Source organism: Caenorhabditis elegans, chromosome III, assembly GCF_000002985.6.
Source record: "Caenorhabditis elegans chromosome III".
NCBI classification, from domain to species: Eukaryota; Metazoa; Nematoda; class Chromadorea; order Rhabditida; family Rhabditidae; genus Caenorhabditis; species Caenorhabditis elegans.
Window position 1 is genome coordinate 12178471 of NC_003281.10, and position 12234 is coordinate 12190704.

At 33.0% G+C, this 12234-nt stretch overlaps 2 protein-coding genes across 3 annotated transcripts; one reads left to right on the forward strand and one right to left on the reverse strand.

The window, feature by feature from the left end:
- Window positions 1–2473: 2473 nt before the first annotated feature.
- Y75B8A.10 (RING-type domain-containing protein) lies at window positions 2474–4549 on the reverse strand. The gene is made up of 7 exons (NM_067182.3): window positions 4421–4549; window positions 4265–4371; window positions 4124–4216; window positions 3965–4067; window positions 2850–3066; window positions 2693–2792; window positions 2474–2643 (listed from the first exon to the last, which is right to left on the reverse strand). The coding sequence occupies exons 1-7, from the start codon at window positions 4541–4543 to the stop codon at window positions 2490–2492; spliced, it is 897 nt and encodes a 298-aa protein (NP_499583.1). The 5' UTR covers window positions 4544–4549; the 3' UTR covers window positions 2474–2489.
- A 3391-nt stretch (window positions 4550–7940) lies between these two features.
- lury-1 (LURY-1-2) lies at window positions 7941–11646 on the forward strand. Of its 2 annotated transcripts, NR_052792.1 has the most exons (3): window positions 7954–8131; window positions 11264–11510; window positions 11558–11646. NR_052792.1 is itself a non-coding variant. In NM_001268231.2 (2 exons), the coding sequence occupies exons 1-2, from the start codon at window positions 7954–7956 to the stop codon at window positions 9207–9209; spliced, it is 270 nt and encodes an 89-aa protein (NP_001255160.1). In that variant the 5' UTR covers window positions 7941–7953; the 3' UTR covers window positions 9210–9446. The 2 variants fall into 2 exon arrangements, 1 of the variants encoding a protein (NP_001255160.1); NM_001268231.2 differs by lacking the exons at window positions 11264–11510; window positions 11558–11646 and adding an exon at window positions 9118–9446 and having other exon boundaries at window positions 7941–8131.
- Window positions 11647–12234: the final 588 nt, after the last annotated feature.

The following is a 12234-nucleotide window of genomic DNA, read 5'->3' on the forward strand; positions in this document are numbered from 1 at the left end:
TGGCAGAGTACTCTAGATGTCTATGATCTCTCAATCTTTGAACTTGAATTTCTGTGCATCTAATGCGCGATATGTGGATAATGCATTATGATCCAAAAGGACCGAATATCATAATAAAAAACTTTGAAACATATAGATTTTTCATAATTTCCGGTCAAAGTTTTGGCAAACTACCAAAATTTTGAAGAATATGAGATTTTGAGGAAATTCAAAGAAATTTTGCAATGTTTTAATACGAATAATTGAAACAAAAGTAGAGTATAAAAATGTAGGTAATTTTTTTGGTCGACTTCCAAAAAAAATTATAGTGACAAAATCTGAGTGATTGTAACTTTTTGAGAGTAAATAATAAATTTTTTTTAGCGTTTTGGCACCACTTCACCTTTAGGCAAAACAAGCCTTTTTTGTAAATAAAAATGTAAATATTTTTCAAAAATTTGAAACTAGTAAATTTATCCAGTAAACTGACAATTGACTCATATAAGTGAAAGACGACTTTTTTAAATAAAAATATTTCAAAGAAAAATTTTGAAAAATGAACCAGTTGAAGCATTTCGTCGTTGATCGCAATATTTTGTGATTCGATTACCGCACAAAGGCTTCGTTTTTACGACGGAACAACAAGTTGGGCAAGCGATAATAATCTCAGTTTCTCGTGAATTCAATGCCATTTCAAAATGGGTGGATAGTAAATAGCGGCATCTAAACGTGGAAAACCAAATACAATTTTGAATCTGATGCTTGTTCAGCTGAATTTGGTTGGTTTGAAATGCTGAAGGAATAAATCGAAGCATATATTGGAAAATTTAATTGAATGTGAAATTTTATTATCTCGTATTGAGACAGTGGAAATTATTCAGAATTATGAAAAAAAACTGAAAAAAATTTAGCACTAGCCCTTCAATTGAACTATTATTAGGGGAACGAAAATTTGCATTTATTTTTAAATGTGGTGAAAACGCGCTCCACGGATAATTTGAATAGTTTCACCCGCAACAGTTGGGTCTTGTTAAGCATCAAACCGATAATTCAAATTTGTTTGTCACATTTCCCGATGATTTGTACAATTTTTATTCCAAAATTCATCAAAGTTTATTCACTAATGCAAAATGAAAATCATTAAAACATTGAAAAACATAACAGAAAAATACGAAAAATTCTTGAAAATCTACAAAACTATACATGCATACGTGAGAGAAGAACTCACCAAAATTTTGATAATTTGCCAAATTTTGCGCCAATTTACCAAATAATATTGGTAATTTAACAAATATTGACAATTTACCGAAAAATTTGGCAGTTTTCCAAAAAATGGACAAGTAAGTTACTAAAAAATTAACATTCCAACTCAAACCAATACCAATTAACTTGTTAACTATATATTGAAAAAATAATACATTAAAGGTGGAGTAGCGCCAGCGGGGAAATTGCTTTAAAACATGCCACAATGACCAAATACCATGATAAAAAAATTCAAAAAAATTTTCTATGTTTTATATGATTTTTTGAAAATTGAAAAAATCTCAGTTTTTGCCTAACTCCTATTTGAATTGCCGCCAATTGGATTTGTTTGATGGAGCGCGCTTGCACGTTTTTAAATTTATTTACCGTATTTCTTCTATTAATATGGCTGCAATACTATTTTTCGATGGCCTCCCCGCTTGCAATACTAATAGGGAGTGCAAGACTATTAGGGAGTGCAATACTAATTTTCAGAACATTTTCTGACTTTGAGCTTACTAGTTTTTTCCTGAAAAAGCTCGAATCATATGTAGAAATTCAGAAAATTTGATTTTCATATAAGTTCAAAAACTTCAATCTCGTAGAAATGATGTGAAAACTGTTGCAAAATAGGCAAAAAATGTTGTTGAAATCCTGAAATTAGCGAGACGGGTTTGCAATACAAAAAAGTTAACGCAAGACTATTAGAGAGTGCAAGACTAATAGGGAGTGCAATACTAATTTTCGGGAGGTCTCCGAGGGGCAATACTAATAGGGAGTGCAAGTCTAATACGGAGGCCATATTAATAGAAGATATACGGTATTTTATTTTTGTTATTTTCCACCGATTTTTAATGTTTTCGGAAAATGAAAAGGTAACGCTTTTAAACGATTTCAAACTTGAATTAATTAATTTCACTGATTTACGCCTGTACGCTTGCTTTTTAATCGAAAAATTGCATTTATTTTGACTTTTTCTCTAAAATTCATGCAAAAATACACCGAAAACATTAAAAATCGGTGGAAAATAACAAAAAATGAAATAAATAAATTTAAAAACGTGCAAGCGCGCTCCATCGAACAAATCCAATTGGCGGTAATTCAAATAGGAATTAGGCAAAAACTGAGATTTTTTCAATTTTCAAAAAAACATATAAAATTTAGAAAAATTTATTGAATTTTTTTATCATGATATTCGGTCATTGTGGTACTATAGGCATGTTTTAAAGAAATTTCTCCACTGACGCTACTCCACCTTTAAAAATATTTCATTCAATTTTAAATAAAAACGGTTTTTGAATTGATGCCACATTCTGCTTGCAGACTTCATAGGGGCAAACACGAACCAAATCGACAAGGGCCTGGATGTTGTTCTTTTCTGTGTCATAGGCCATTTCCAGATTTTTACATGGTACCCGACACCTGCAAAAGCATTAATTATATTTTTAAATTGAAAAATAAATCGATTTACCCGCATGGAATCAGTACAACGCCACTTGAATCCTCATCGGAACAGCACAAGTCGAACGGACAAGGGCCATGTCGGAGCTTGAGGCGGATGAAGTCGGTGTCTAAATTTTAAATTTGAGGAATTAAAATAAAAATTGGTGAAAATTAATAAAGCTTACCTGGAGCCCTACAAACTGGGCAACCATCGAAATCCCACTTGGAAGCGGTGGCCAAGCATGTTTCACAGAAAACATGGGAGCACCGGAGCATCGCTTTTGGCGTGGAACATGTGAATCCGATGGGACATCCAATTGAAGCTTGCGGCACATCTTTTCCAAATTTTCTCATCAACTCAAAGGCACCATACGATTTTTCCGGCATTACTTGGACGCTCGCCTGAAAATTGTGCGATTTTTTGTAGGAGGGGGGGGGGGGGGCTTCCATGGCAGACAGGCGTGGTTCACGTTGGCCTTTTGGCCTATTTTTTTGAATGAATTTACAAACTTTTAATTTTGTCATTTTATCAATTCGATGAAAAAAAATTAAAAGTTCATGTATAAGCGCGCCATTAAAAAAAATTTCCGTACATGCTAGAATATTTTGTTTGGTATTTTCTGGTATATTTGGCCATATTGAAAAGTTTTATAAAATAAAAAAGAAGCACTCCATATGATTTTCCAATACTTTTGAATTTTTGAAAAAAACAGCTTTAGGTTAAATTCTGAATGTTTTTAAAAATACTTCCGTACATGATCAAATTTATCAATTTTTAGGCCAATTTTGGAATGGTTCAACAATGTTTTTTTCTAATTATCAAGTTTTCTTTACGGAAAAATGTCTGGAAATGTGACAAGCTATGTTATAATTTATAAAACAAAGAAAAAGCACAGAAAAACCAACCAGTATCGTCGGAAAGTCGAAAAAATGTCAAAAATAAAGCTACTTATTCGCGCGGTAATTCAAAAATTCACCCTTTTCCATTTGTTTTTTTTTTGCTGGAGGGTTATGTCAAAAATTCTAAATGACAAAAAAAGTTTAAATCATTTTTCACGCCGCGGTTCTGGCTTCCCTCATAAATTGAAATGCAATAGTTTGCCGAAATAGGCCATTTTGAGCTTGGCCATGGCCAAGATAGATTTACGGCGCGTTGCGTGTCGCGTCGCGGCTCGATTGTAAAACTAAATGTATTTGTCCGTGGAGGACACGACTTTTCCACACGTTGTCAGGTAGACGATTGTCGATGGAGCCCGAAAAATGCAAAAAGGAAGGACAGAAACCCGTGCGTTTAGCTAACCTCCTCCACCGGCAGAATCAGAAGAAGCTTCATATAGTCCTTGGGCGGCGGCGCCAGAGTTCCTTGATGAATGAGCGTCTCTTTCATCGAACTGTCCGACCATCTAAAAAAAATTTTGTAAAGTTTTCCAGAAAAATTTTAGATTCTAGCTTTTCCAACCTGCAAGTTACTTCCTTATTTCCAGTATCGAAGAAGTCCAGCTTTACATAGTGTCCAGGGGACCTGACTGGTCTCGGGCCGGTGGCGAAGTCCCTGAAACAAATTTTCTTACTATAAATATTCTAAGGTTATGGATGCTACCAAATTGGAGCTCCATCGCTGTCAGCCATTTTAGCAGAGAGATCCGTTACGCTCTTGAGTTCTGTGTGGTACAAAAGCTTGAATGGTTTTTTCAGAACCATATTTGCCTGAATGATTGTTTTTTTTTAAGTTGAATATGGCTATTGAAGAAATTACCTTAAACACAATGTAGATGGAGAAATGATTGGTCCGACTTGCCTCCAGTGCACCCAAAATGTCATCGGCGACGGCGCAAACTGGTGATCGTGCATCGGACTCTGGAAGATTCATGACGTCCATTTTGCAAAACTGGTAATAACGGTTTTTGTAAATTTGTATTATTTCTGTGAGGAACAAAACAAAGTTCAAATTTTAAAAATTGTTTTCCGTGGGCAATTTGTGTTTTTTTTGTTGGGAGAATACGATAAATTCAAGCGCAAAAACTAATTTTCTATACAATGACAACATAAACAAACAAAACGAAACAGCTAGCTAGGTACGTGTGTCGTTCGTGCCGAGACCCAGATTTTAGTGGAAGTTCGAAAGGGAGTTTTTTTCTTTCATAAAATTGTTCAATATGGTCAAACATACCAGAAAATACCAAACAAAATATTCTAGCATGTACGGAAGTATTATTTTTAAAATGCAGAACTTAACCAAAAGCTGTTATTTTCAAAATTTTAAAAGTACTGGAAAATCCGATATAGTTTTTTTTTTCTTTCATAAAACTGTTCAGCATGGTCAAATTTACCACAAAATACCAAAGAAAATTTACTAGCTCGTACGGAAGTATTTTTAAACAAATTCAGAATTTTACCAAAAGCTGCTATTTTTCAAAAATTCAAAAGTACTGGAAAATCATATGGAGTGCTTCTCTTTTATTTCATAAAACTGTTCAGCATGGTCAAATTTGTCAACAAAAGCCAATTTTTTCCAAAACTACAGTAATCCTACCGCACTCCTACATCACCTCTACAGTACTACTACAGTACTCCGACCATATCCACCCACTAACCCCAAAGAAATATCCCTTCAACAGACGAAAAGCCAATTTTTTCCAAAACTTCAGTAATTCTACAGTACTCCCACAGTACCCCTACTGTACACCTACAGTACCCCTACAGCACTACTACAGTATCCCGACCATGTCCCCCCACTAACCCCAAATCAGTATTTCTTCAAAAGGCGAAAAGTCAATTTTTTCCAAAACTTCAGTAATTCTACAGTACTCCTACAGTATCCTTACAACACTACTACAGTACCCCCACTAGGTCCCCCCACTAACCCCAAACCAAGTACACTGCAAAGAAATATAAAAATATTTTTTTAAAGAAATTCAGTTTAAAATTGACCTAAAACGATATGACATCCGGTTGTCTTACTTTGACTTTCTCAGTGCTAATATCTAATTTTTCATTTCTGATGTACTCTATTTTTCCGGGATAAAAAATATTCTTCTGAATTTTTTCCCTTCTTTTTTTTTCTAAAACCAATACTAAATTTCTTGAATTTTGCAGAAAATTTGGAAAAAAATATGGATATAATTACCCATTTCCTATATTTTATTTCAAAAAAAAAAAAAACAAATCGTCATATTTTTGTCCACCTTCTAATCTATCAAATACCAAAGACCCCATCTCAAACCTGAAAAAAATAAGAATTGAATTGCTAATTTTGACGATTCAATGATGAACTCTCATTCATTTACTTATTTTCGTTTATTACTTCTTAATTTTCATTTCATTAAGTAATCCGTTTAGGGCAAATTATAGGAACTTTTTAGGGCTTCCCTGTAGGCGTTAAAACGCCTGCCTGCCTGGCCTTAAGGCGACCTCTGCCTGCCTCGCGACTCAATCCGCGCCTTATGCTCTTAATTTGATTTTCATCAAATGATAGAAATGAGAAAATTAGAAATTTGTAAATTCATGTAAAAATGCGTAAGAGGAGAGGCGAATGACCGGGGTGAGAAAGGCAGGATTCAGGCAGGCCCTGAAACCGCGCTTGCCTACCATGAAAGCCCTAGTGTGCCCACACTATGCGCACATCACAGATTGATTAACTGTGTACCATAGTTTTGAAATTATTTTCGTCCAATGCAGAGCTTATTATTGTTTGTTGTCATTTCCAGAATTGCGTGCCAACAACCCTGAGAAAATTAAAAATAACGAATTTCTCTGAATTCTGAATAATCTGAATTTCTGAACCCTTATTTCATATTTTCTCCCCAAAAAATAAAATTTTCACATGTCACAACACCAAATCTTCACCGGAAAATAACCATTTCAAACGCTGCTTTTTCGTTCCTTTTTACGTTTAATGAAATCCGAGACCATTTTTCCCACAATTCTCTTTTTGAAATGGCACTAAATTCAACGCCAACGCCCTATGTTTAATTAAGCTAAGAAAAAGGTATCAAATTTAAGAGAAGGAGGGGTTCTTGATTTACAAGATTAAGGTTTAAAAATAAAGATTTTCGGCTCATTTGATTATGTTTTTGTGGTGCGGTTTTATGGAGTGGAAAATTATCTTGATTTTGACTTTTTTTGGAAATTTTCTGTATTTTCTCGGATATGCTCTTTTTTCTTTTTTATTTTATTTTGAATTTCATTGATCACTTTTTAAATTGTTCAAAAATATAAAAAAATAATGGAATTGGTTCCCTGAAATATTAGATTTTGTCAACAAAAAATATACCAATTTCAAAAAAAGTTCCAATATATTTTTCTTACTTCTAGAAATTTTTAAGACTATCAAAAATTACGTATCCTAATAGTAGTGAAATTTTGTAATTTCAGCTCGAAATTGTGCTCCAGACCTGCTAAATTTTCTGTAGTAACCTATTTTGAAAATCCTCTTTCAAAGTGATTCCAATCAAAATTTGAAAAAAATATACAAAACTAGTGCTTCCCTGGTAGGCAGGCGCGGTTTCAGGGCCTGCCTGACACCTGCCCGCCTCACGGCGACCTTTCGGCTCTTGTTTTCCCTTTTTGACGTGATTTTACAAATTTCTAATTTTCGCATTTTTATCAATTTGATGAAAATCAAGTTAAGAGCATAAGGCGCGGATTGAGGCGGGAGGCAGGCGGAGGTAGGCAGACGGGCAGGCAGGCAGGCGCCTACATTAATGCACTAATTTACGATTAAACCAATTTTTCAAATTTCTCCAAACAAGCCCCGCACATTTTATGAATTTACCAATTATACATATTTCAAATTTTTTCGAAAACTAATTCCCAAGACTAGGTCTTCCATGGTAGGCAGGCGCGGTTTCAAACGCCTGCCTGAAATCTGCCTGGCCTTTCGCCTCTTTTTTGCATTTTGACGTGATTTTACAAATTTCCAATTTTCTCATTTCTATCAATTTGATAAAAATCAAATTAAGGCGCGGATTGAGGCGAGAGGCAGGCGAAGGTCGCCTTAAGGTTAAGTAGGCAGGCGTTTTATCGCCTACATGGAAGAAAAAATTTTCGAGATTTTGTGACAAAAACCGTGAATTTTGGCAGTTTTCGAATTATAATTATCGAAAAAAAACATTTCAAAATCTTCATATTTTTATGATTTCTAGAGAAAAAAAAGTTACTTAATTTAATTTTTCCACAAAAAATTCACACGGTCACACTCTTTTTGCTCTCATGACTTTACAATGACGTATTCCAAAAGCTTCTCAAAATCATCAAAAAATCCACCCGATTATTCCAGAAAATCCAATCATGCTCACAAGGGTCCCTGTCCTCATTTTGGCTGTCATTGTGATGTTGGCATTGTGCCAAGAGCCTGAGAAACCTGAGAAACGGCCGGCGTTGCTGTCCCGATACGGACGAGCTGTTCTTCCACGTTATGGAAAAAGGTCGGGCAATTTGATGGAATCGAGTCAGAATTCTTTGACAGGTAGGGGGATTAAAAAAATTTTTTTTTTTTGCATTTTGGCAAGTCTATAGAACATTTTGGACTAAAATTTATTTTTTTAGAAAAAATAAAAGTTACTTATAAAACTAGCACTTATAAAATGTATTTTTTGTAATTTTTCTTGAAAGTTTAAAATTGCCGGAAAACTCCAAAAAAATTGGGGTAGCTAAATTAACAAATTTTGAAATTTCTTCGCAAAATTTTGACCGTTTTTAAAAACTTTTATAACATTTATATTCGGTTATTACAACCCATTTTCTATAATTTAAAGTAAAAACAAACTTTTGGTAATTTGCCAATATTTTGGTAAATTGCCAAACTTTTTGGTAACTTGCCCAATTTTTTAAAATATATTTTCAAACTTTTTGGAAAATGCCAAATTTTTGGTATATTGGCAAATTTATTTTAGATTGCCCTACGTTTGGCGAATTGCCAAATTTTTGATAAAATGCCAAAAATTTGGCAAACTACTACATTTATTATAAATTGCCAACTTTTTGAAAAATTGGAAAATTTATGATGAATTGCTAAACTTTTGGTAAATTGCCAAGTTTTTGGCAATTTACCAAAAGTTTGGCAATTGTTGCCCAATTTTTAGTAAAGTACCAAATTTCTGGTAAATCGGCAAATTTATTATATATTGCTAAAATTTTGGTAAAATTCCAAATATTTGGAAAATTGCCACTATGTTGGTAGTTTGCGAAATTTTGAGTAAATTTCCAATTTTTTTCTAATTTATAAAAATTTTGGTAAATTGGCAAATTATTAGTAAGTTGCCACTTTTTTGGAAAATGCCAAATTTTTGGTAAATTGGCATATTTATTTTAGATTGCCCTACGTTTGGCGAATTGCCCAATTAATTCTAAATTGCCAATATTTTTGTAAATTACCAAATTTATTATAAATTGCTACTATTTTGTGAATTGCCAAATTTTTTATCCGACTTTTTCCATTTCAAATTATTCCAGAAGAATCATCGGACGTGGTTTGCCAATTAATCGATGGAAAATACATTTGTCTTCCAGTTGATGCTGTCAGATTCCGACCGTTCTTTTTGTGAAACCTCTCTGAAAATATTGTATTGTTTCTCTGCGTCTCTATGTCGTTCAACCATCTCTTTGCTTTCTCTCTCATTCAAATCCAAAAGAAATTAGAATAAATTTGTTTGTGGTGTTATTCTGGACATCAAGCTTGTCTAGAAGAGATTGTTTGTCTCAAGCCTTTTGGGAGGGCAAATATTCTTTAATTTACATTCATTTATGTATACGGCATTTTAATAAAGTCTGTGTCTGATGAATAACTGATAGGACGGCGGAAAGTTCCAATTTTGGTGCATTATTGCGACCTCAATATTATACCAGTAAATGTACAAATTGTAGAAACCCAGTGTCTGAAAAATTTTAAACAGATGAAATTTATGCCACTCAAAAAAACATTTTCAATAAGTCTCTACAAAAATTTTGCAGTCTAGGAAAACTTTTAACTAGATTTTTTAAAAATTAAATTTTTGGAAAAATCTGAAATTGTTCAGACAAAATTTTTTTTACAGGGTTTTCTTGGAGAGGTTAATGGTTCAATTAAACAGTGAGTAAACGTTAAATTTGTGTTTTAATGTGTGTTTTTTTTTCTTGAAACTCACTATTAAGGACTTTGCAAAATTTCGAAAAAAATATTTTCACGGAATATCGGTTTCTAAAATATTTTTGTAACTTGGGTAATTTACCAATTACAAACTATTACAAACCAAGTAGCTGCGTGCAAAAAACTAAACAATTTTGATACATTTCAAAGGACAGTTTTTCGAAATTTTTTTAGTTGAGCTAGCCCTGCATATTGGCATTAATTTTTGATAAAGTTGTTGACTCCAAACATGATAAGAAATGTCATTAGATAAGATTTTTGAAAAAACTGAATAAATTCAAATGAAAAAATATGAAAAATTTGGTATTTTCCCAAATATTTGGTAATTTACAAAAATTTGGAATTTTATAATAAAATTGGTAATTTACCAAAAATTTGACAATTTATCGAAAATTTAGCAATTTACCAAAAATTTGTCAATTTATCGAAAATTTAGCAATTTACCAAAAATTTGTCAATTTACCAAAAATTTAGCAATTTACCAGAATTTTTACAATTGTCCAAAAACTTGGCAATTTATCAAAAATTTAGCAATTTACCAGAACTTTGACAATTTACCAAAAATTTGTCAATTTACCAAAATTTAGAAATTTACCAGAAATTTGCCATCTACCAAAAATATGTGACTGGTTTTTTTTTAAATTTTCTAATGTAAGTTTTCTAATTTAAACTTCACGAAACATTTCTACATTGTAAAATAAAACTTCGTTCTAGAATTAAACATTTTTCAATTGCGATTTTCTGCAAATTTTTGAACCACAATGATTTTCAGGAATAGCAAAACAGTGTGAAAATATATTGTATTATAAATTCAAAATTTTTGAAACTAGACCACAAAAATTTACAGTTTAAGCCTCCACTTTTGAATTAATTTTGCAACCGGCTGTTCATTGCGCTAAAAATGCCGAGTTAGGTATGATGTTTCGGTGTTCTTTCCATTTTAAAAACTGTTTGTTATAGGCTTGGCTTTTGATAAGAGAAGCATGTAATCCTTAACTTTTCGCAGTAATAGATAAGACTTTTGTGAAAATTCTTGACCAATACACAGTAATGGAAAATGGCTCCGCCCGTGATTTGAATAGAATAAAAAGAGGTAAACGTCTACGTCTAAAACATTTAATAATATAATTTGATGTTAATGTTCTCCAGTTTTAGTAAAACTTTTCAAAAATATTTTGAATCTTTTTAATTTTGTCTCATAATTACTCACAATCAATCAGTTTTGTAACTTTGGTAACTTTGAAGTAGTTTTTCACAATTTCCCCTTTCTTCCATGTAGGCGTTAAAACGCCTGCCTGCCTCCATTTCTTAATTTGATTTCCAACAAATTGATAGAAATGAGAAAATTAGAAATTTGTAAAATAAAATCACGTCAAAATGCAAAAAAAAGAGGCAAAAGGCAGGCCCTGAAACCGCGCCTGCCTACCTTTCAATTCAAGAAAAGTACTTAAATCAAACTAATTAATATTTCAGAAATGCCCAGCATTCTTCAAAAATGTCTCATTCTCATTGTTCTTTCGTGCCTTCTATTTGACTGTGCCGGCATGCACCTCAAAGAAAAACGTCCTCCTCACCTCTACCACCAGCACCATAAACCATCAAAAGCTTGAACCAGCAACAACTCTATCACCTATAAGGCAACGACGAAGGTGTCTATTTCAAATTGATTTTGCATATTTGACCGTTTGCCCCAGTAAATGTCAGGAGGGCACTGATACCGGTAAGTTATTTTTTAATTAGCTGAAAAACAAATTTGTACTTTTTCAGGAAAAGTGGCCGACTACCTTCTGAGTTTGGGATGTTCGGATATGGATGTAATTGAGCGGGAAATGAAAAGAGTGTGTTGTCCTGAGTAATTAATTGTTTGTTATTTTCATATATACTACCTCAATTCTTGATTTTTGATGAACTAATTTTTTTTTTTTTTTTTGAATTTTGAATTTTGAATTTTTAATCAGATAAATTAAATTACAAACAACTCAGTTAGTATTGTATTGTGAGAGCAAAAATTATGCAGGCATTTCTGAAAAAGGCAGAGCTTAAGCGTGCTCCAACTGCCGATTTTTAAATAATTTGGATAATTTCAAAAACGCTTAGGAGTTGGAAGCATTCTGGCAGCTTCTGTAAAATTGAAATAACTTTTTTTTTAAATGCGAATCTTTTTGACCAAACTCGAGTAGGCACGTAGACACGTAGGCACGTAGGCACGCAGGCACGTAGGCACGTAGGCACGTAGGCACGTAGGCACATAGGCACGTAGGCACATAGGCACGCAGGTACGTAGGCACCAGGGCTGGGACTTTTTTGGTTTTTTTTTGTTGTTGGTTTTTTGGTATTTTGACGATTTTTCACGGTTAGAAATAAATTCAAGCATCAAAATTTTTTGTTTTTTTTGTTTTTGCATTTTCGAAAACTTAATTTTTTTGTTTTTTGGTCCAAATTGT

Excerpts from the sequence above, each read along its gene's own strand:
- Y75B8A.10 (NM_067182.3), bottom strand. The coding sequence starts at position 4,543 with ATGGACGTCATGAATCTTCCAGAGTCCGATGCACGATCACCAGTTTGC. Across the intron at positions 4,068-4,123 it reads AATAAGGAAGTAACTTGCAG|ATGGTCGGACAGTTCGATGA; the intron begins GTTGGAAAAGCT and ends AATTTTTTTTAG. Across the intron at positions 2,644-2,692 it reads GTTGTACTGATTCCATGCGG|GTGTCGGGTACCATGTAAAA; the intron begins GTAAATCGATTT and ends ATGCTTTTGCAG.
- lury-1 (NM_001268231.2), top strand. The coding sequence starts at position 7,954 with ATGCTCACAAGGGTCCCTGTCCTCATTTTGGCTGTCATTGTGATGTTG. Across the intron at positions 8,132-9,117 it reads GAGTCAGAATTCTTTGACAG|AAGAATCATCGGACGTGGTT; the intron begins GTAGGGGGATTA and ends AAATTATTCCAG.